General features: G+C 39.7%; 1 protein-coding gene across 1 annotated transcript in view; it reads left to right on the top strand.

Moving 5' to 3' along the window:
* The first annotated feature begins 1,447 nt into the window (after window positions 1–1,447).
* The window catches only part of TSGA10 (testis specific 10), a 29,845-nt gene continuing 8,074 nt past the window's right edge, over window positions 1,448–23,218 (top strand). Inside the window, exons 1-12 of the mRNA XM_074860773.1 lie at window positions 1,448–1,504; window positions 4,752–4,961; window positions 5,670–5,735; window positions 8,365–8,565; window positions 9,041–9,196; window positions 9,531–9,704; window positions 9,874–9,951; window positions 12,460–12,611; window positions 14,056–14,171; window positions 19,147–19,301; window positions 20,689–20,744; window positions 20,973–21,141. Coding sequence (XP_074716874.1) covers window positions 1,448–1,504; window positions 4,752–4,961; window positions 5,670–5,735; window positions 8,365–8,565; window positions 9,041–9,196; window positions 9,531–9,704; window positions 9,874–9,951; window positions 12,460–12,611; window positions 14,056–14,171; window positions 19,147–19,301; window positions 20,689–20,744; window positions 20,973–21,141 — 1,590 coding nt within the window. The remainder of the gene's footprint in view (window positions 1,505–4,751; window positions 4,962–5,669; window positions 5,736–8,364; window positions 8,566–9,040; window positions 9,197–9,530; window positions 9,705–9,873; window positions 9,952–12,459; window positions 12,612–14,055; window positions 14,172–19,146; window positions 19,302–20,688; window positions 20,745–20,972; window positions 21,142–23,218) is intronic.

The raw sequence follows: 23,218 nt of genomic DNA, 5'->3' as shown, positions 1-23,218 counted from the left end.
TCCTGAGCCTGGAGGAGGGGATCCTTGAATATTAAACAGCTTTCTTGGGCCCCTCTTCCCTCCAGGGATTTATCCCATGCTACTCTGCCAAGCAGATCCCTGAAGAGGCCAAAGTCTGCTCTCCTGAAGTGCAGGGTCATGAGCTTGCTGTGTGCCCTCCTCGCTGCCCTAAGGATCTTGAACTCCACCATTTCATGGTCACTGCAGCCAAGGCTGCCCTTGAGCTTCACACTCCCCACCAGCCCCTCCTTGTTGGTGAGAACAGGGTCCAGCATAGCACCTCTCCTTGTTGGCTCCTCTATCACTTGAAGAAGGAAGTTACCATCAACGTGTTCCAGGAACCTCGTGGATTGCTTATGCCCTGCTGTCCCTCCAGCAGATATTGGGGTGGCTGAAGTCCCCCATGAGGACCAGGGCTTGTGAACATGAGGCTGCTCCTATCTGTCTATAGAGGGCCTCATCCACTTGGTCTTCCTGGTCGGGTGGCCTGTAGCAGATTCCCACTATAATGTCACCTGTTGCTGCCCTCCCTTTAATCCCGACCCATAAACTCACAGCTGGCTCCTCATCCATTCCCAGGCAGAGCTCCAGGCACTCCAGCTGGTCACTGACATAGATGGTGACACCCTCTCCTCGTCTCCCCTGCCTGTCCTTCCTAAAGACCCTGTATCCTTCCATGCCAACACTCCAGTCACAGGACCCATCCCACCACATCTCTGTGATGCCAGTAAGATCCCTGCAATCTTCAAAGGAAGATTAGAGAGAATAAAAGCGTATAGACTCGCTACACAGAGCCACTAAGGCAAGCTGTTGTGCTGGTACTGTGCCAGGAGTCAGAATGTCCGTTGCAGCTGCTTGACTTCTGTGCCGCCGGACTCCCAGCTCCCCAGCTCACGGAAACGGGACAGCCTCGTGGGGGAGGACAATACTGTAGGAATGTGATGGTTATGGGCGGCTTTTCCTTCAGGGGGAGAGCTGGACCCGGGGTTTCTACGGCTCTTCACAACCATCCAGACTAGCCAAGCTTTCCCTCAGCTACCTGGAAGAAGATGGACGCCCTCCCGCCTTAGCTGTGCTCCCGCCGCGTGGAGCCGAGGAGATGCCTGCCGGCGCAGGGGCCCGCGGGCTGTCCCCAGGGCTGAGGAGGTCGCCTGCAGAGACGCGGTGGCGCGCCCCGGAGCAGGCGAACGGCGGCGCACGGCTGCCCCTTCCCGCCGGGCAGGCTGAGCGGGGCGGCGGGCGGGCGGGCGCGGCGGCTGTTGCCAGGCGCCCGGGGAACGCGGCGGGAGGCAGCCGCCGCGGCCTGGCGCCCCCTAGCGGAGCGGGGGGGCGCGCCCCGGGAGCTGCCCATTGAGCCGCGGCGGCGGGTGAGCGCGCGGGGCCGGCGGGGCCGGGCGGCGGCGGCGGCAGCGGCGGCCGGTCCCTCAGCTGCGCCCCGGCAGCCGCCATGAGCGCCCAGCGCTCCCCGGGGAGCTCGAGGGGGAGAGCGGAGGGTCGCCCCAAGGTAGAGACCGGCGGGACACCCGGGTGGGGTATGCGCCGAGCGGCCGGGGCGAGGGGCGCGGGCGTTTCGGGTGCCGTTGCTGTGTACACTGTGGAGAAGAAGGAAAGGAGCGTCTTAAATGGTTAATCGCTGAAATACTACTTGGAACTCAAATCAGTTTGGGGGACTTACGCAGTCCAAGAAGTTTGCTAACTCTGAATTCTTTTGGTGGTGCTACGAGGTCCTCGTGCGGAGTTGCACCCCGGTTGCAAGGGGGTTACATGATCAGAGTTCAGAGGATGGTGGTGAAGTGTGTCAACAGCAGTGGCTATATCTTAGGGCTTTGCGGCGAGCATAAATAATAGTTATTTTAGGATATATAAACATAATTTTTTCAAAAAGTGCTTTCACAAGTGGAGTAAAAGTAGTATTGTGAGTGAGTAGTATTGTGAGTGAGATACTGAAGGTACCGCTAGCTTGCGAATTTCTCAGATCTGTTCTCTTCCCTTTCCAGAAAGACTAGGGCAATGCATATGACTGTATAAAGCTGTGAGTGCCTCTTGCAGAGAGAATGGGATATTAGGATGGGATTCACCTCATCTGATTTGATGTGTCAACAGTGATGATGACTGTAATAGAGATGTCTGGGCTGTCTTTATTGTCAGAGGTACTCTTAGAGCATTTTAGGATGAATACCTAAAATTACTAGGAATCACTTTTTAGAAATGCCTCTTTGTAGATACCCAAAATTCAGTCAGCTTACTCCTAAACAGAACTATCACTTATGCTGGTGCTTAAAAATACCTTGAGGCTGATGGTCAGACTGGTAATTGGTGGCAGAGATTTGATTCAGATGAGGCTGAATGTGGTGGGGAAATAACTCATCGAATCAGCTGCCCTAAACTTCCTTGAAACTCTTGAATCTGAGCACGGAGAGAAACTTATGGCCGTGCTGGTGGCAATAACTTCCTGCTGGCAGGTAATTGAATCTTCATATCCTGTTGTTAGACCAGTGGGCTACTTCCCCTTTATAACAGGAGCGGACTGTCAGGCATTGACTAGCTCTGTGAGGCACTGGTGTGCTTGCCACTCACCCTGTCTTGCTGTGGCTTGTTCATCTTTCACTGAAGGACTCATTCCAGCGCCCCTACTTTATCATGGTTATTGCGAGAAAGCTGCCAGAGAGTGCTCTATCTTTCTCTTCCTTCTTGTACTTCAACGTGTTTGTGGATTTGTGAGGAAGTGCAAGTGGCAGTACTTTGGGTTGAACGTAACAGCTGTATATCCCTATGTTCAGCTGAACTGAACAGAATTTGAACATTTACAAATGTTTCTGGCCTTGCTCTATATTTGAGAGGATGCTGATAGATGGAGATAATTTGTAAGTTATGTCCATGTTTCTTACGTATTTCCTCTCTTTTGATATAGCTAGAATACAAAAAAATGCTTTTTTGCATCCTTTTGTGCCTAGGAAGTGAAATGGTAGCATTCTCTTCCCCACTTTATATTGCTGGAACAAGCTGTCATGAGCTAGAGCAGAATGCAATGACATGACAGGAGCAAAGGTTGTTTGTACTTTATCATTTTTTTATGGCTATGAGTATTTTTTGGTAGTGGGGTATTGGGTTTTGAGTCTATAAAGCCTTAAGCGATCAGTAATTTTGTCTGCTTAGGGACTGGACTGCTTTCATCGTATAGCATTGTGAGCACAACTGTAATTAGTTAAGGGGCTCAAATTGTAATTCATGTCTGTATAAAGCAGAACACTTAATTTTGTAGTCTAGGTATGGTATCTCTGAGTGCTTGTTAGAACTTTTTTGGGTTATCCAAGAGAAGATGACAGGGGAAAATCATAGAATCATTTAGGTTGGCAAAGAACCTAAAGATATGATACAGGTTGGCTATAAGGAGCAACAAAACTGCTTTTGGTGTAGTCCGTTACTTGAGGCTTGAGGGTGTAGTCCTGACTCAGTCTTCAATTTTGTCATTTTAAGTGGGTTTTTGTACATTCAGACGCAGAGCAGGATTTAGCCTTCCTGCCCTTCATTGGCACTCCTGTTCTCACCATGTAAAGCAGGCATTGTTGTGAACTTCCAGTAATAGCAGAGCTGTATTCTTCCTAAATTTAACAACTTAATAAAAGTGTGGAAATCACCAAACACTGCTGCTGTCTCTATTGCCCTTTGTGGATGCTTTTTTGTAGTCATTTTTAAACTACTTTTCCACTTAATCTGTAATTATCACGTTTTCAGGTTTATAACTGTGCTTTGTTATTAATTCAGTGGCATTAGCTGGATCAGGCTTGATGAAAACAAAAATCAAACTGCAATGAAAATAATTAATTATTTTTTCACTGACCCTTCTAATATATTTGTATGTCCATTCAACAGAATAAGAGGGAAAATTTACTACTGAATGTCACAGGACAGAGCCCACCCATAAAGCTTTTTTTCACAAAGCATCTTTCAGGTCTTCCTAAATAATTCAAAATGTATTTTTGTGCACTACTAGTCATTTCTGAAGAAAACTCTCTGACTATTAGAATCAAGTGAACCTCACAGAGTTCAGTATCCAGTGATACTGATTTCTCATGCCTTACAGGATCAGCCTGTGCAGGCAATGGAGTTTCTGCATCACACTGTATCCATATCTTGGTTATGCTGGGATTTTAGAAATCTGAGGACTCAGAAAATTGAAAAGCTGTATGAGGCAGTAATTCTCCTATAGACTGAGATATTAAAATCAGTTGATAGTGCCAAAATAGTTGGCAACTTCTTACAAAAAGGCCCTATAATATTTTTTTAAAAAGACAATATTGTTTCAGGAAACTTATTAATGTTATATTGATTAATTGATGAATTAATAGTAATAGCTGATGTGCTACATTTCTGCTGGCCTTTGTGAATTATGTGTGAAGGGTATGGGCCCAGCTCAAACAGGGTGATTGAAGGGCATTCCTAAAATCTGACAGAACCGTAGTGAGTAAGGCTGTTGGAAACTTGAGACCAGGCCTGGAGAGACATTTCCTCTCACAGTGCTGTGGGAGAATAACTGTAATGGCAGCCCAGCTTGAGATAGTTTTTATCTTAAACATTAAGGATCAGATTCTCCACTAATTCAAAATTAATCTGTTCAAACTGGTGCTAATAGTGTGCATTTTCTTAATTTGTGAATACTGTATACTGATTTTTTTTGGTTAAGTGTAAATTACTTATTATGGAATACTCTCTGCAAATCCTTGAAGATGAAGTAAAATACTTCTTCATAGATTGAAGATCTGAAGAAAATAAACCATGAGCTAAGGCAACATGTCATACAACTTCTTGATAAGAAGCAAGTGGTAGAGAGTCAAGTAGATAGGTTCGCCTGTAAAAATGATCAGCTGTGTAAAGAACTGGCTGTAATTGGCAAACTATCAGAGCAGCTGGAAAAAGAATTGGTATTGAGTACCGCTGATAAGGAGCTTGAGGAAGCAAAGGTATCTACTTATTAGAATTAATATTGTGCAGTAATATTTTAATGTTAGTTGCTAATATTATGGGGAACTGGTTTTTTACCTTTCGGACTGAATTTCCAGCTTTCATCTCTGCTTTGAAGTATGTTTGCTGGGATGAAGGAGGAGTAGGTTCTGTACAGTGTGGTATTTTTTCAAGTGTAGAGTGGTTCAAGGATTAAAATCATGCTTGCAGCTGGAAAGAATGTAATTTCAGTGAAAACTGCTTTTGATTTCACAGGATAATGGAAAATTGTACTCTATGCGCATACAATTATGTGATTTAGTAGTAGTGGTCAGATGGGAGAAAGCATATTATTTGTTTGCCATTAGTGTAACTACATACTTATTTCTTTAGCCTGTAGGTATAGTCAAACTGTCCCTGTTTTGAAAAGTTTCTCAGTAAGACAGTTCTGGGAAAAGGTGTCCCATGTTTCCTTTTTCATTCACTCACCCGAGAATAACTTAACTGTTACTGTTTTTCCTAATCCTGGACTGCATCTGAAGATAACACTTTTAACTGATCCCCTTCTAAATTATGTTTATTGTTACTAAATAATATGTTTTCAGCCTAGTCAAACTAGAAGACATGTACAAAATGCTCTTTGAACTAGAACAGTTGAGCTAAAATGCTGGATTTGCATCGATCATACAAAGTTAATGCATCTGTGCTCTCAATTTTTTTTATGGTAGATTCAAATTCGACACCACCAGAACAAGATAAAGAAGCTGGAACACACGGTGAAAACACTAAAATCTGTGAGTTAAACATGTATCCTTAATATATATGTAGCTATGAAATCAGGTCATTTCCACATGAAATTAATACTTGTACAAGTGCATTTCACTTGCTTTGTTTTCACTGTTAACAGAGAAATTATATAATGGATAAACAGATCTGTTTTCATTTGTAGTTCTCTGTCTCTAGGTGGATGGGAATCTGTTTCTGTTTTGCAACTAGCCTGTAATGATTTTGCTTTTGAGAATATTAATAATTTTTTTTTACAAACTTGCATAGAACTGTTTTAGACACTGCGTAAATCACTTGCAAAACAGAAAGAAGTAACATTTTTTTCTTTAAAATTTCTATCTTCTGTCTTCCTTAAGGTGTAACAATACTGTTGGAATTTTCCCACAGCATTCTCCTGGTGAAACTGGCTGCTCATGGCTTGGGTGGGCACACGCTTTGCTGGGTAAAAAACTGGCTGAATGGCCGGGCCCAAAGAGTTGTGGTGGCCGGTCACGAGTGGTGTCCCCCAGGGCTCGGTTTTGGGGCCACTCCTGTTTAACATCTTTATTGATGATCTAGACGAGGGGATCAAGTGCACCCTCAGTAAGTTTGCAGATGACACCAAGTTGGGTGGGAGTGTTGATCTGCTCGAGGGTAGGGAGGCTCTGCAGAGAGATCTGGACAGGCTGGAGCGATGGGCTAAGGCCAACTGTAGGAGTTTCAATAAGGCCAAATGCCGGGTGCTGCACTTGGGCCACAACAACCCCCAGCAGCGCTACAGGCTTGGGGAGGAGTGGCTGGAGAGCTGCCAGTCAGAGAGGGACCTGGGGGTGTTGATTGACAGCCGGCTGAACATGAGCCAGCAGTGTGCCCAGGTGGCCATGAAGGCCAATGGCATCCTGGCTTGTATCAGAAATAGCGTGGCCAGCAGGGACAGGGAAGTGATCTTACCCCTGTACTCGGCACTGGTGAGGCCGCACCTCAATGACTGTGTTCAGTTTTGGGCCCCTCACTACAAAAGGGACACTGAATGACTCGAGCGTGTCCAGAGAAGGGCAACGAAGCTGGTGAAGGGTCTGGAGCACATGTCGTACGAGGAGCGGCTGAGGGAACTGGGGCTGTTTAGTCTGGAGAAGAGGAGGCTGAGGGGAGACCTCATCGCCCTCTACAACTACCTGAAAGGAGGTTGCAGAGAGCTGGGGATGAGCCTCTTTAACCAAGTAATAAGTGATAGAACAAGAGGGAATAGCCTCAAGTTGCGCCGGGGAAGGTTTAGACTAGATATTAGGAAGCATTTCTTTACAGAACGGGTTGTTAGGCGTTGGAATGGGCTGCCCAGGGAGGTGGTGGAGTCCCCATCCCTGGAGGTGTTTAAGAGTCGGGTTGACATAGCGCTGAGGGATATGGTGTAGTTGGGAATTGTCAATGTTAGGTTAATGGTTGGACTGGATGATCTTCAAGGTCTTTTCCAACCTAGACGATTCTGTGATTCTGTGGAATATTTTGAAATGTATACGATGTTGTAATTGTAGAAATATTTGCCAGTGGTAAATCTAACTTAAATGAACATTTGAATTTATTAAGTGGACTCATTCACTTGCTTCCAGTGTAAGTTGACCAGGAATTTTTATATGTTCAGGATAATGATTTCTTAATATATTTTAAAGATTTGTCTCGAATTTCAGGGGAGTGGGTGGGAATGTTTTTTTTTTTCTTTCCTGTATAAAATATTTGAGCTTATGCCACAATCCTGCAAAGAACCCCCTCTGGAAAAAAACCACTCTGATCATGTAGAGTTTACTGCTCAACTACCCTGGAAATCACAGAATCACAGAATCATCTAGGTTGGAAAGGACCTTGAAGATCATCTAGTCCAACCATTAACCTAGCACTGACAGATCCCAACTACACCATATCCCTCAGCGCTATGTCGACTGAAATATTTCAGTCCTTCATCGAGAAAGTTTGGGATTTGAGAGCTAGATTCACTGAGAGATTTAGCTGATTAATTTATAACTTTTCAGGGATGTAAACACCTACTTCTGCATCTGTCTTAACAAAAATAATAAATTTGCAGAGTTTAGTATTCCCTAGTTGCTTAAACCTTCATGAGTCCAGGTACTTCCAACAGATAGGTTGTAACGAAGAGGGATTTGGTGTGCAATTTTGAACTTTGGAATTGCAATTAATCTTCAAAATCTCATTTAGGCCCCTACAGGACTTCCTGGATTTTGACTCTACTTATTTGCACATCACTTTATTTCTGTTTCCAAAATTCACCTTTCATGTATCTTAAGCAAACATAGTGGCCTCATTTCTTTCATATTTAAAAATTCATTAGATATTCCAATACAAATCTACTTAATTGTCCTCCTTAGTTTCAAACAGATATATTCCAAGTTAATTAACATTTAGCTTTTATGTAACTTTCTGTCCTATTAGATCCATTTCAGAAGGACAGTCAGACATATTCTGCAATATAACAAAAAAAGAAAATACAGATATTCAGAAGTTAAAGTATTAAATGGATACTTATTTTTATTGGATATCTGCTTCATCTTCATTTTGAAGAGTATGTTTATCCATTTTACACTGAAGTATCATTCATTATGAAAGTTCTATTTCAGTGAATAAATTCTCTCATTTTTGCACATGCAGGCTATTTTACAAACAGAAGCTGAAATAAAACAAGGCAAGTCACCTTCAAGGCTTGATACCTTTATTAAGACATTGGAAGAGGACAGAGACTACTATAAATGTGAGACTGAGAATTTGCTGAAGGTATTTAGAAACGCATTTTCAAGTCCTAAGCAAACCTCTACTTGTGGCAGCATGTCAAAAAAATTTTCATCCATCCAGGTGAGCTTGGGAAAACACTTTGGAAAAGAAGGAATGCATTTTTAAAAAATGTTGGTTTATCTTATGCTAAACTACCAAAGCTGTAATTACCAGGAAGAAAAATTAATTGATTATAAAGAGAAGGATGCATAAGATGGGAGTTGGCCAATAATGTAGAGCAGCAGTTAAGTTCACATTGCATGCGCGTGTATCACTTTAAAGGTTACTGACAACTGCTTACATTTAAATAATTAACATAATTGTTAGTACCGTTTCTGATAGACATTCGCTGCTCAAAATAATGTCTGTTTTAGAAAATGGTATGTATATCTAGTCTCTAATACCAAGAAATATATATGCATGTTCTTGACTATCTAGAGGTTACTAGATTGAAGGCTTATTAAATCTTTCATAGAAATTTCCAAACCAGATATAATAAGAAAGTGAATCGAGTTTTGTTTCTCTATTTTAACCGTATATCACCTTATTCTTTAAGGGAGTGAGTTCTGATCTAGAAGTTTTAAAAATATTGAGAGAACGTGAAGAACTTAAGTCAACGCTGAAAAAATATGAGCGCCATGTGGCAGAAATTCAGGGTAACTGCAAAGTTTTAACAGCTGAGAGAGACAAAATTGTCAATCTTTATGAACAGGTAATTTTATTTATATTTGCATGATTAATTAAAATAACTTAAGGTGATGTGCAAGAAAAAAATCCTATTTTTGGTTTTGTGTGGAAAAAAAATAGAAAAAAAAGTTATGGAAATTCTGTGATTTGAATCTGTCAGTTAAATACAAGTTTGTGAGTGCTGTCCTGAGTTAAGGATGCTTTCCTGAATCAAAGAATACATGCACAAATCATTACTTCATCTTCGATATTGCAAAGTTTCTGGGATGCTCTGCATTACCAGCCATATGCAACAGTAATACATTATATTACATCACATCTATTCCATATTTCTGTTATGCTGCTGTTTTTAAAAACAGGCACAGGAGGAGATTTCCCGACTTCGTCAGGAAGTTATCAGATGCCCCAGGACTCCTAAAAGTACTGTGACAGCTCAAGCTATGTTAAGACACGTGGAGATAGAAAGGGACACAGCACTGTCAGATTTCCGAAGGATGACTACAGAACGTGATAGCCTCAGGGAGCAGTTAAAGGTTTGATTCTACCCCACCCTCCCCCAAGGTTTTTTTAACGTGAAAACTACTTAGTAGTGTAATTAAAGTTGCTAAAGATTTCTATTCTAATCCTGAAAGTTAATGGCATTACATGTCTGTGGTGAGTTCAGACCTGTTCTATATGTGATTTTGTTGTTATTTGATACAGATTTCTCAAGAGACTGCGTTTAATGAAAAGGCTCATTTAGAACAGAGAATTGAAGAGCTAGAAACTACTATTCAAAATGTAAGGGAAAATAATTATTTATGGAATTGTAAATGTAATACAGGTGATGTTCGTGGTTAATCCTGCAGGACCAAACTGACTGCTCTCTATCAGGAAACAACAGGCTGAGAGCCGTGGATGTTTTTACTAAGACTGTAGCAAGTTACCCTGTAGCAAGTTGACACTGTTACCCACAGTGTTCTTGTATCCAATTAGGACGTTATGGTCTGGATGGGTGGGCAGCTAGGTGGGGAAAAATTTGATTGGATGGTCAGTCTTACCAGGTAGCAGTTAATTTGGCCTGGAGACTTAACATGGAGCACCAGAGGGTTTTGTTCTGAGGCCTGTCCTGTTTAACATTTTTATCAGTGACCTGAAGGAGGCAGCAGAATGCATGCTCATAAAGTTTGCAGGTGACACCAAATTAGGGAAAACTGTTGATATATTCAAGAGCAGGACTGTCAACCACAGGGACCAAGACAGGTAGGAAGAATGGACAACAGGAAACTTATGAAGTCCAACAAGGGTGAATGCCAAGTTCTGAATTTGGGAAGAAGGGCCACTGGCACCAATACCAGTTGGGGACCAATGGGTTTGGGAGCAGCTCCGCTGAAAATTCAGGCCCTGGAGGTCCTGGTATACAGCAAGCTGTATGTGAGCCAGCAAGCAGTATGCCATGGTGGCAAAGAAGGCCAAGAGTGTACTAGGCTATGTGAACAGGACACAGCCAGTAGCTCAAGGGAAGAGATTGTCCCCCTTTACTGAGCACTTATTAGACCACATGTGGAATACACCACACTCAGTTTTGCCGCCACGGTACAAGAAACACGTTGCCAAACTGGAGTGAGTTTATTGGAGGGCTCCCACGATACTTGGGGCTGGAACACTTTCCCTATTAGAGGATACTGGTGGAACTGGGCTTGTTCCACCTGGAAGAGAGGTGGCTTAAGGGGAACCTAAGTCCTACCTGCCAGTACTCATCAAGAAGTCAGAAACAGGCTTTTACAGCAGTGCATGGTGGAAGGATGAGCAACAATGGGCATCAGTTGAAATGAGAAGGGTTCATGCTGAATACAAGGAAATACTTCTTTCCCATGAGGATAGTCAAGGAGTCCTCAGCCTTGGGGATTTTCAAGACTGGACTAGACAAAACCCTGAGCAGCCTGACCTCAGAGCTGGCCCTGCTTTGAGCAGGAGTTTAGACTAGAAACCTCCTGGAGTCCATTCCAATGTGAATTACCTTATGATTGTATATTATTAAGACCTGATCCGAAACCAAATCTAATTGTACTGTTCTGGCAAGTCCTGTTTAATATGGCACTAAAACAGAAAATGAAAACATTAACAAAATGAATATAAATCTTAAATATATTTACAGTCTTGATAGAACTTGATTTTTAAATAGATTAAGATTGATTTCTGTGGTGTATCTTTCTTCTAGATCTTGTGGTTGTAAATTCTGGTTAATTTTCTTTTTCCCCTTCAGCATTTTAAATCCTACCAAGCTTATAAGTATAGTTCCAAGGATTATACTATTAAACTGAGTGCATCTGTGATGAAGAATACACTGTAGGCTTAAATAGCTCTGAGTTCTCCGAGTAGTAAATTAGCTTTAATCACACACTTGACATATGATGTGCAGTGAATATTGGGAATAGTCCTGTTTTAGGTACATCATCTTATTTCTTCAGTTCATTTGGTACCCTTTGAGGGCGATAAATCAATATGAAATTTATGACACTAGTACTGAAAAAGTTACTGCGTACCAGAGGCTTACTGACTTGCTCTTTAGAGGTCTGACCTTCGATTATAGTAACACAGAAATTAGTACTGAAAGAATCAGTAACGGAGGAGAGGGATGAGGTGAGAATTTTTTACCTTAAAATAAGCTGCTTCAAATAATTGAGAAAGGGCAGTTCTTTGAATGTTAAGTGTAAGCATTTAACCTTTCTTTAAACTCAAGATTTCAAACTAGCTTTGCTGGAGTCTGTGCAAGAGGTTTTGGACCTGTTCTTTGTTCTAGATACAGGCCTAAAGGCCTCATGGTGGTAATTTGGACAGTGCTTTATGCAAGTGTTCTACAGTGATTTCTCTATCCAGTTATTGGCATAGATATATAAATCAGTAGAGGCCTAAAGTCATCATTGGTAATGTTATATCCTGAATTGGGATTTCTCCCTTTGTACACTCATAATAATGTTTTCTGTTATGTTATTTTGCACTGAAAACTTTTAATGCTGATCAGTGCCAAACATTTTTGCCCTCAGGCATAATCGCCAACCTAAAATTTACATTAATAAATTAAAATATTCCCAGAGATCTGAAAGACAGGAAATTGATTGTTGTTCAAAGGAAGTGAAAATCACATTTCAGCTCTTTGCCATCTACCTTCAGTAAATAAGATACTTGGACATTTCTTCTTCAGTAAAAAATTTACGTTAAAAACAGAGTAGAATTTGAATCAATAGGGGAAATTCTATGTATAAATTGGCTTTTTTGGGAGCTTTTAATGTTTAATTATATTTACAGTTAGATAGTGAGCGGTTAGAACAGATGTCCAAAATGGCACTAATGAAAGACACCATTGATTCTCTGGAAACTGAGATAAAAAGATTGGCAAGAAGGGCACTGGACTCTGAAATTGAGCTGAGCCGACAGGAAGCTGAATATGTTTCACTTAGGTAAGTAAAAGTATATAATTGCATTAATTTGATGAGTAACGTCAGCCTACGTTCATTGGTTTTCCTAACTGTTATGTAGCTCAAAGGGAAAGGAATTTACAATAGTTGTGCTTATGAGGTATCCTTCTTTTTGGAATGAAATTGTTTTCCTCAGTGCTTATTTACATGTAAATGTTCTTGGCTTGTTGATACTATGATATGCTGAAAACCATCTTCAGTGAAAAAGTAAAATTCACTCTGACTTAGAGTTAGGAGCTTTCTATTAGAAGCTGCAGGGATTGATGTTTTTTGGTAAATTGTGTATGAGTTTAAAATATTTTTTTCAGTTTTTATTGTTGTTTTTATAGAGGCAAGCAAACACGCATAAACTAATAAGTGTCACGTGTAGTTAGTTTCAAACATGCTTTTCTTAGTCTTGGAGCTTTTTCATGAGATGAAACAAAACTGAAGCCTTGAGTAGGGTTTATGGCCTGCTGCTCAACTGGAGTTCCTAACCATGTTCAGAAGCATGTAGTGGGACTAGACTCAGTTGAAGCCTTTAGGGAGGAAAGCATAAGTCAGTGAGTGCAAGATAAAAAAGGATAATTTACTGACTGGAGGGGAAGATCAAGCACATGTGAAGTTTTGTGTGGAGAGATAAGAAGGACTAGATCACAGACTGACTAAGCTACAGAATGAACAGACTGCAAGAGAAGATACTATGATTTTTTTCCTCTTGTATTTCCTTAAATTTAATTCAGTTAGGCAAACACTCTCCTAAACCTGTGCGTCCTTACAAGTCCTTACAAGTGACTGGTGTAGTCGATGCATGGGTGTTGTAGGCTTTTTTGTTAGATTTTGATTGGTGGAAATGTTGGGTGCTGGAGTGCAATGTTGTGCTGGCCCACAATACCTTTCTAAGGATACTGTGATTTCTAAAATAACATGAACTCCTTTACAAAACCAGTCCTGGGTTATTGCTGCTTTATAATAAGCTGTCAGAGTTATGAATGCTGTAAAAATTGAGTTGTTCAAGATTAGTTACTGCTACTAAAATATCTTTTTCTTTTCCCCCAACCAGGCTAATAGTTCTCTTCAGTTTCAGTTTGAGAATCATTAATATTACTACATGATTTGAATGTATGACTTGCATATAACTTGAAATAGGTCAAGCATTCCAATGTATGTCCCAAGTGATGATTTTTATTTTAATAATTTTTGAGAAGATTTATGTCCACTTGTTGTAAAGAATTCTTCTTACTTTTCTCTGATTCTATACAAGAGTATTCAGACTTTAATATCCCAAGATTAAGGTTAACATTAATAAAATACCCCAAATAGTCTAAAATATGCAGAAGAATCTTGTTTTTTCTTTACTTTTAAAATTTTAGTGACATTTCAAAAAGGAAAAAATATTAATATATAAACTTCTGAATTCTCCTGTTTAATGCTTCTGCTTTTCCAGTTTATTGAATGAAAAGACAGAACAGAGTCTTTCAGAGACTCAGCGAAGCCTTGTTAAGAAAAAATATGAAATGCAACTTACCCAAGAGAAAATTATGCTTTTGGATGAAAAAATTGGTGAGTGACAGATAGTTTTTACAATAAAATTCAATAGGCTAATTGTTGTATTACCAATTTTTTTGTTTGTTTGTTTTTTGGGTTGAAAGAAAAAAATAAATATACTTTTGTCAGTTTTAATATTTCAAGTGCAAAACATCTGTTTTCTTTCATTATTGGAAGGTTTTTGTGTTTTAAAATTATGTAATAAATCTCTTGAAAGTAAGTTTCAGTGACATTACATACTGTCAGCTGAACAATGTGTGTTGGTACCGATGTGCAGTGTCTGAGCATATCAGTTATATTCATGATCCACTGAGGTGGTGGTAGCACCTCTCAGCATCATAAGATGATGATGATGGAATCAGGAAAACATCCTTTATAGTATATATCTTATATTGTATGTTGCACCTTTTTTATATTATGGGAGTAAAGGAGGTGGATACAGGAATTATTATTCCTGTAGTGCCAAGGGATATGTTCTTAATTCCAAAATTACAACTGTATTGTGTTAGAAGTCTTCTATTATTTTCTATAGATGCAGTTGACATAATCTGTTCTCAAATGCAGTGCTGCATTTGTGAAGGGAAAATAAAGCTAACCTATAGCTAATGGCATCTAATGTTAAAGCTGCCTTATGCTATTAAAATATCTTGGTTTCTGTTACTTACAAATTTCAAACTCCTGTTATTTGGATTTAAATATTTAATTTGAGGTGAACATTTCACTCAAATGAATAAACATTTAATTCAAAGTGAACTTAATTTTTTTAATGCTTTAGCTAAGGTGTTTAAGCCACTCCTGAGAAGGCTATAGAAAAGGATGTTTTGTTCACATTAAAATCCTTGTATTTTGTTTTAAAAGTCCACTGGTACAGTAAAGTAGGAACTTAATGTTTGATAGGCATGTCAGTCTATGTGTTGTTGCATGCTTTTGATTGTTCCCAGGAAATGTGTCCAAATTAAGCATATTTGAAGCCTAAAAGAAAAATAAAAAAATCCATTCATTAAAGCTGAATAGAGACTTCAGAATTTGTCATCTGAGGTCTCATATCATCTGACTGAAGCATGTTCCAGTCTAGATTCATTAGGATTTCTCATTACTGTGAGGCAAGTCCAGGCAAAGAATGTTGAAATTAATGGAGACTGACTGTATTGTGCTATTACCCTGTCACCACAGGGATAACAGTGGAAGATGCCAAAGGAGAGGAACTACAGTGTAGGTGTGGGGAGAGAATGGACAGAGAAAAGAAAGTTGGGAGGTTTTAAATGCAGGATCAATGAGGAGAGGATACTGAGATTACAATTTGGATGAGGCAGCATAATCCTAGTGAAATAGGTAGGAGAAATAAAGTTAATAGAGAGACAGAAGACAAGTGAGAAATAGGGTTATTGGCTGGATAAGAATTTGCAACGAGGAGGATTTGTTGTCAGAGGAAACTGTAAGTATGAAACAGCGAGATTTGGGAGTCAGTGAATGGAGAAACAGTGTGGAGGTGGTGCCAGGGAAAACTGGGGCAATGCAAGAAATCAGAGCCTGAAAATTAATGAAGTGAGGGGAGGAAGTGAAGAAGGATCCAGAGATATGCAGTGAGGAGAGCTGGTATGAAGTGGTTAAAGACTGGAAACATCCTTAAAACTGAATGACTAGTTCAGAGATTGGGGGTAGGACTTGGAGCTATTGTCACGCACCATGACTAGAACCTGCGAGCAGCTGCACACACAGAATATGCAGGACTTGGACAATAAAGCTGAAAGCAGGGGAAAGATTGGAAGTAAAAGGAGATTGAGATGGAAAATGTGGATTTAGGAATTTAAGATTGTTAGGGAAGGAGTCTAGGAGGAGAAACCTTAAGACGCAGGGCTGACCAAAGTGAAGAGAAAGGATGGGCAGCTAAATGGTATCTCCTTGGAGAGGTAGAATTGGAGAAGATGGAAAGAAAGTGTGTGTGCCCACTAGAGAACCTTTTCCCTTTTGGAGTCTGGAATGAAACTTGTGATTTCCAAGTCTTGCATAATCTTCTCTTGTCAGCAACATAACATAAACTTGGCAAAGTGTCTCTTCCAGTGCTTGTCTGCAGAGAGAAGAGCGATATAGTCCCCCAAAGGTTCATCTTCTATGTCATGTGACACATGATGGGAATCCAAATTATACTTTTTATTTTTCACACAAGTAACTTATTTCAAGAGACAAACACTAAGAAGTTGGGAATGCCGTTCTTAAGGTGTCTGTACTACTTAATAAATAAACTCTGGTGGGGTTTTTTTTAAACTTATTAAGTAATGTTTTTAATTATACTATCATGTGGTGTTTCTCTATAGGATCCTTGCTGCAACTTTTGCATGGTTTTGTAGGGAGTAAATTAGTATTGTCTAGTGAAGCAACTTGTCTGTCAGATCTCCTTAGCTGAAAATACAGTGAATAAAGCAGGTGACTGCACAAAGAGAAAACACACACTATTTAAACTGTTAAATATTGTTATGCAGTATTTTATAGTATTGCAGTCTGTACATTAGAATTTTAGAGTGATGCACAACTAACCTTTACAGAATTGCTCACTAACTATATATATTATATATTTCTAGCGTGCCTGATTTGAGACTTTGGATATTAATTTTCAGAAATGTTGAGCACTCACAGCCGTGGCAGCAATTTGTGGTTGTTTTTTTGAACATGTAATACTTTCTATCCTGAAAATTTAGGTCACAGTTTGGACATCCAAAATAATCAGAAAGCATTTTCAATTGATCTTTGTGCCTCCATTCCCTCTCTGTAAAATGATGTAGAATGGCTGAGGTTGGAAGGCATCTCTGAAGGTCATCTTGTCCAGACCCCCTTCTCAAGCAGGGCCACCTAGACCCAGTTGCCCGGGACCATGTCTAGATGGCTTTTGAATGACTCCAAGGAAGGAGACTCCGTAACCTCCCTGGGCAACATGTACCAGTGCTGGGTCACCCTCACAGTAAAAAAACCCAAGTGTTTCATCATGTTCAGAGGGAGACTCCTGTGTTTTAATTTGTGCCCATTGCCTCTTCTCCTGTCACTGGGCATCACTCAAAAGATCCTGACTCTGTGCTCTTTGTACCCTCCCTTCAGGTATTTATATACATTTACGAGCCCCTCTGAGCCTTCTCTTCTCCAGGCTAATCAGTCCCAGCTCTCTCAGCTTTTCCTGATAGGAGAGATGCTCCAGTCCCTCAATCATCTTCATGGCCCTTTGCTGGACTCTCTCCAGTATGTCCATGTCTCTCTTGTACTGGGGAGCCCAGAACTAGACCCAGCACTCCAGGTGTGTCTCACCAGAGCTGAGTAGAGGGGAAGGATCACCTCCCTTGACCAGCTGGCAATACTTTCCTTAATGCAGTCTCAGACACCAATAGCCTTCTTTGCAGCAAGGGCACATTGGTGGCTCGTGTTCAATGTGGCGTCCACCAGGATGCCCAGTTTTCCTGCCAAGCTGCTTTTCAGCTTGCATACTGGTGCCTGGGGTTGTTTGTCCCCAGGAGCATCACTTTGGACTTTCCTTTGTTGAACTTCATGAGGTTCCTGTCTGCCCCTTTCTCCAGCATGTCAGGGTCCCTCTGGATGGCAGCATGACCCTCTGGTGTATCAGCCGCTCTTCCTAGTTTTGCATCATCTGGGAAATTATGATGTAAAACAGGACTGGATGCAGTATTAACCTCTGGGGCACACCGCTAGTTACCAGCCTCCAACTAGGCTTTGTGCCACTGATCACCACCCTGGGCCTGGCTGTTCAGCCAGTTTTCAATCCACCTCACTGCTCATCCAGACCATATGTGAACAGCTCATCTATGAGTATCTTATGGGAATGTCCAAGGCCTTATTGAGCTCAAGGTAGACAACATCCACTGCTCTTCCCTCATTTACCAGGCCAGTCATTTCATCATAGAAATTTGTCAAGTTCATCAACCGTGACTTCCCCTGGGTGAAGCCATGCTGGATACTACTGATGACTTCCTTGTCCTTAATGTGCCTGGAAGTGGTTTCCAGGATTAGTTCCTCCATCAGAATTTTCTTTTGAGCCAGGTTTGAACACTGTCTTAGCAGGTTCCACAGCCATGCATCCAAAAATATCAGGCAGAAATTTGAGCATCTTTCATCTTGTGTTTTGAAATAGGGAGAAGTTTTGTGGAAAAAACAGAATGTGAATATGTGCTAAGATGTCCCTGAAAGACTGAGCTACACATCATTTTACTTTGGATGTTTTATCTCCTGGAAATGGTTAATAAGTATCATTCAATAAGCCCAACTACTCTGATATTTAAAGAGTAATTTTCAGCCTGCATGGTTTTTATGAGATGTAAGGTTCACTGTAAGAAGGGTTTCTGTGTTTTCCCTCTGCAAATGTAATGTATATAGATCATATAAGGATTGGTTCTCTGACCATTTAAAGGTAAATGTAGTGTGTAACACCTTATTACCTGAATGAAGATAGGGAGAGACAGATCTTTTAAAATTTGGTTTTCTAGTGACTAGATTGCTTTTTTCATTATTATCTTCACAATTTTTAAGTGATGTTGAATTTTATAAATGCATTACTCATTCACTTTTACATGAAGTTCATTTAAATAAATAAAAAAAAGAATTTCAGAAAAAAACTGGCTAATATCAGGATATCAATCTCTTTTATTTCATCAATCATTGCATACTATAGTCTACATATTGCTTCTATTTTAATTCTGTTTAAGCCTTTATTGTTATAATACCCGAGAAAGTTGTTTTTAATGATCTAAACGTTTGCTGTTTAAAGATAGATTTATTTTGAGCCAAGTAATTTATGGCCTTGATCTAAGGAAGACTGCGATTCTATAAGTATTAGTCGGATTATTTATATGTTTCAAAAAGGTACATGCTTCAGTGTTTTCTTGAAGGGAAGATTTTGCCATGTTCTTTTACGCTTTAGAAGTGCATCAAAAGAATTTTTATTTCAAATGGGTTGAATTAAGAAAAATGAGACCTTTCTGCTTGTGTCCAGATAACTTTTCAAGACAAAGTCTTGTGCAACAAGAGGAGATCTGTGCTTTGAAAGAAACAATTGCACAACTTGGTAAAGAGAAGGCAGCTTTGCAAGACTGTGTGAAAGAAGAAAGAGAGAAGATAGCTACTTTTGAGGAAAGCATGGCATTTAAAGTATGTTCTAACATGTAAATAGGGAAAGGATCTGTTGGGTCATCACACCTATCTTATATTGGTATCTGCAACAGTGCTTAGTGCTGACCTAGTTCTGCTCCAGTTTCAAGGCAACAATAAAGCTCATTTTGACTTCAACAGCAGTAGGATTGAGCAGTGTTGAACATCTCATGTTCGGTGTTTTGTATGGTTTATACTTATCAAGAGTCATCAGTTTATTGCACAGTGTGATTTCAAACTATATAATGAAGATGCTTAGTTCTTAGATCTGAACCAGTGTTTTTCACTTCAGCTTAGGTAATCTGGGTATTTAGGGTAAACTAAAGAAGGTACTTTTTAACTGTTGCAATTGTTAACTCAAGAATTTGCACTGAATTTTAGCAAAATCTTAAAGAAAAGATATTGCAGGAGAGGCTGTAATCATTTTGCCATAAGCACTGACTATACATTTTAAAAACTGTAAATTGTAAAATGGGGTCCATTTCAGAGAAGAGATGGCTGTCTCTCACCTCTCTTGTGTCTCCAGTGGAAGGCATTTCCTTAGCCTATCTATGCTTCTTTTAATATCTGTATCCAAAGACAAGGGAATAAAGTGATATACTTTGTGCTGTCTTGTCGGGGAAGGCAGCTGGTCTGCCAACAACCTGATTGAAGAGGTTGTTGATTTGACCTTGACAAGATTCCGGTGTACCCTCCAGATAGGGAAGCTTTGCTTCAAGCAAATAACTTCCAAGGAACTGCAGATTATACAGCAGGATGAAGTAAGCAGGGAGAAAACTGATAAAGGTTATCCAATGAGAATGGTAAAAACAACTTTTTGACCAAATATATTGTGACACTCTGGCACCTGAAATATATAAAAATGCATGCTTTTAGTAATAAAAAACCCCTAGCCGCTTATTCACCCGTGTGAGAGTGTGTGTGTGTGTGGCTTTGTCCGTCTCTACAGCGACATCGTCTTCTTTATGGAAATACAGTGATGGAATTCTTGTTTTATCAGTTACAAGCTACCAGACTCTGGTAGTTTACTCATTGTAGAAAAGCTGTGATAACTTATCTAATAGACAGAAGACATCATTTAGTTTTGGGAGTGTGAGCCAAATTCTACCTTTAGAACCACAAAGGATTAAAGAATTTAATTAAAGTTATTAAATTCTGCAGAAGATAACAATATTTGTTCCTTTATTTGCCAAATTAGATTATCAGAATTTTCAGCCCTAAACAGCACATGGTGAAACTTGGAAACCCACAATCCATTTTGCACTAAATAGTTAAATGAACCAGCTAGCTGAATGAAAGGAAAATATAAATAAGCTTATTTATTTTTTTTTTTATTTATAGTGAGGAGTGATGAGAGATTTGTTTTAATTTTTTATTTCTTTTTAAGGAGAATATAATTTCAGATTTCAAGATTCTGATTTCTGAGTTGGAGCATTCCACAAAGTAAGGATAAAATATCAAGATCATTACTAAATTTTGATTAATTTATAACATTAACTCAAAAATTGAATCATGGAATGTGCTAATGTATGAATTTTTTTAAACTCTATTAAATATTAAAGTGTTACAGCTTTGTTTCATGACTTACAAACTTAACCACTGGAAAAGCTATCATTTGTATTAGGTTGGGCAATATTGTCATACCTGAAGTATTTATTGTTTGCTGCATAGAAAATCTGCTGAAGCTCTCTGTATCTGTGAGAAAGATATCACCAGTTTGCATCAACAGCTACAAGAAACCAACAAACAACTTGCACAGGCTGACAAGAACAGAGAATCATTAGCTCAGGAGAATGACAGGTTACAAGAGCATCTTTCTAATATTAAGCAAGAAAATCAGGTATATTTGAATGGAGAACCCCTGTATAAAAAGGCAAATTGTGTATTTTTCAAGTAGTGCATAGAATTGTTGAGCCCTCATCTGAAGTAAATCTGCAAACTACTTTTTAAGCTCATTTTTCAAATTCCGATTTTTCCATTGTTGCTCAGCTCACTTGTATAAAGAGGACCTGCTATTCTTATGTAATGGTTTGGATGCTTATCTTGAGGAAGAGCTAATTAATGTTTCTCTTTGATCTTCATGTAAAAACACTCTGGCAGTTATAACTATCGCTTATATGGAAAAGTACTATAAAGGCAGCACTATTTCTTATACTGTGCTGTGACTGGTCCAGAGCACTTACAAGCTTATGAATTTGATTTGCTAATAATTTAACACAGTACATATTTTAATAAGGTTCAAAGCTTTATGAATAGTATTGTATTTATTTACATTCCTTTAAAGTGGCTTTTGGATAAAAGATGCTGCAAATACTTGGTTATAATAGAAAATTACATTATCTACTGTGTTATTTATCTGTGTGCAGTTACTAATGAAAGTAGTTAAAAATACTTAAAACTAAAGTGTCATCTTATGCACACAAAATGTTCACGCATCAATGTATTTTCCAAGCAGCTAGAAATTAAGCTTAATGCCTGTAGTAGTTCATCACTGTGTAATGTCTGGCTTTTCTTCTTTTTGTTCAACTTCTTGCCTTCATTTAGGTTTTCTGATACTTGCTCTTTCTTCTCTGCACTTATTCTACTGTTTAGGATATCTTTGTCTTTGAAAATACTTTCTGCTCACCTGGCTTTCTCTTCTTCTAGAAGTGCTACCCTGTTTTGAAGGAACACATTAACTTCACCTGATTTTAGCTATATGAAAGTTTTTGGGCATTAAGGTTCCCCTTTACATGAAGAAAAGTCCTCCAGAAGGAGATTCATCCCATCCCAGTTTTTAAAGTGATTCATTTTACCTGTCTCTCTCCCTTCACTACAGAGGAAGCATAGTTAACTACATTAGATCAGGTGCCTAATTCTGCACTGCAATGCTAAATAATTCTCTCAAACACACTAACTCTTTAGCGCCCTCTTTGAGTATGCTAGAAAAGAGATCCTAGTAGTCTTGGACGCCAAAGGTAGGTAGTAGTGTGACTAGAAACATGGATTACTGAAAGAGTTTGCTTCAGGGAATCACTATTCTGAACCTTCTCTCAGAAGACCAGTTGTTATTGATGTGGTCAGCTGGTACAAAACAGCCTCCTGTTGCTTCTAGCTACTTTTGAAAACTTCATGGTTTTCTTTACAATGCCTGGATGCTTGTAGAAGCAATTAGAAACAAGGTCTTAGCCTTGTAGGATCAACTACTTTTTAATGGGCTTTCCTCTATAACATGTAATGGTTCCTCTAGGTTCTTCCATTAATTTAGGTGACATTCCAAGTATTTAAAGTAGCATTCCCTTTTCTTCAGTTGGGTTCACTGGAAAACTTCACAGAACCTTTCCCAGCAATTCACAGCCTTTTCACAACAGGAACAGGAGTTTCTCCATAGCCTACCTTTTTCACCCCACTCCCCCCCACCCCTGCCCCACCCCTGCCCCACCCCTGCCCCACCCCTGCCCCACCCCTGCCCCACCTGGTTCTTGTAGATGAGTGTTCTCATAGCAATTTTGTAAGGAAGGAAGAGTTTCTGAACAGGGCGGTTCAAAACAGCCTCTCTGTGGGGTTTTTTTCTTCTCTGTTTTGTTTCTCAAGCAGTAGTTGCCAGAACTGTGTACCTTCTCCTAATACTTGTGGCTTTTTTTCTCCTGATTAGGAGATAACCACTTAATTAGTTAATTCCATTTTTAGCTGTCTTCTGCCTTTTCAGATGTGGGCTTTTAAGAGACTGTAACATGTAAAAAAGAGGGAACTGACTCTTGAGCCCTTTTCCTTAAATAGGGCAGGCTATTTTGTTATGACCACCTATCTGCTAAATAAACCATCTGTCTTTTTCTTAGCTTCTGCGTTCTTTTATTGTCACTTTTCTTCTTTTTAAGATAATTTAGCATTATTTGTAAGTCAAAGAAGGGAAATATTTTTTGACATGTGCAAACTTT

The sequence above is a fragment of the Strix uralensis genome, chromosome 2 (genome assembly GCF_047716275.1).
Source record: "Strix uralensis isolate ZFMK-TIS-50842 chromosome 2, bStrUra1, whole genome shotgun sequence".
Lineage (NCBI taxonomy): Eukaryota > Metazoa > Chordata > Aves > Strigiformes > Strigidae > Strix > Strix uralensis.
Note: the sequence above shows the minus strand (reverse complement) of the source record. Positions and strands in the feature narration are given on the sequence as shown.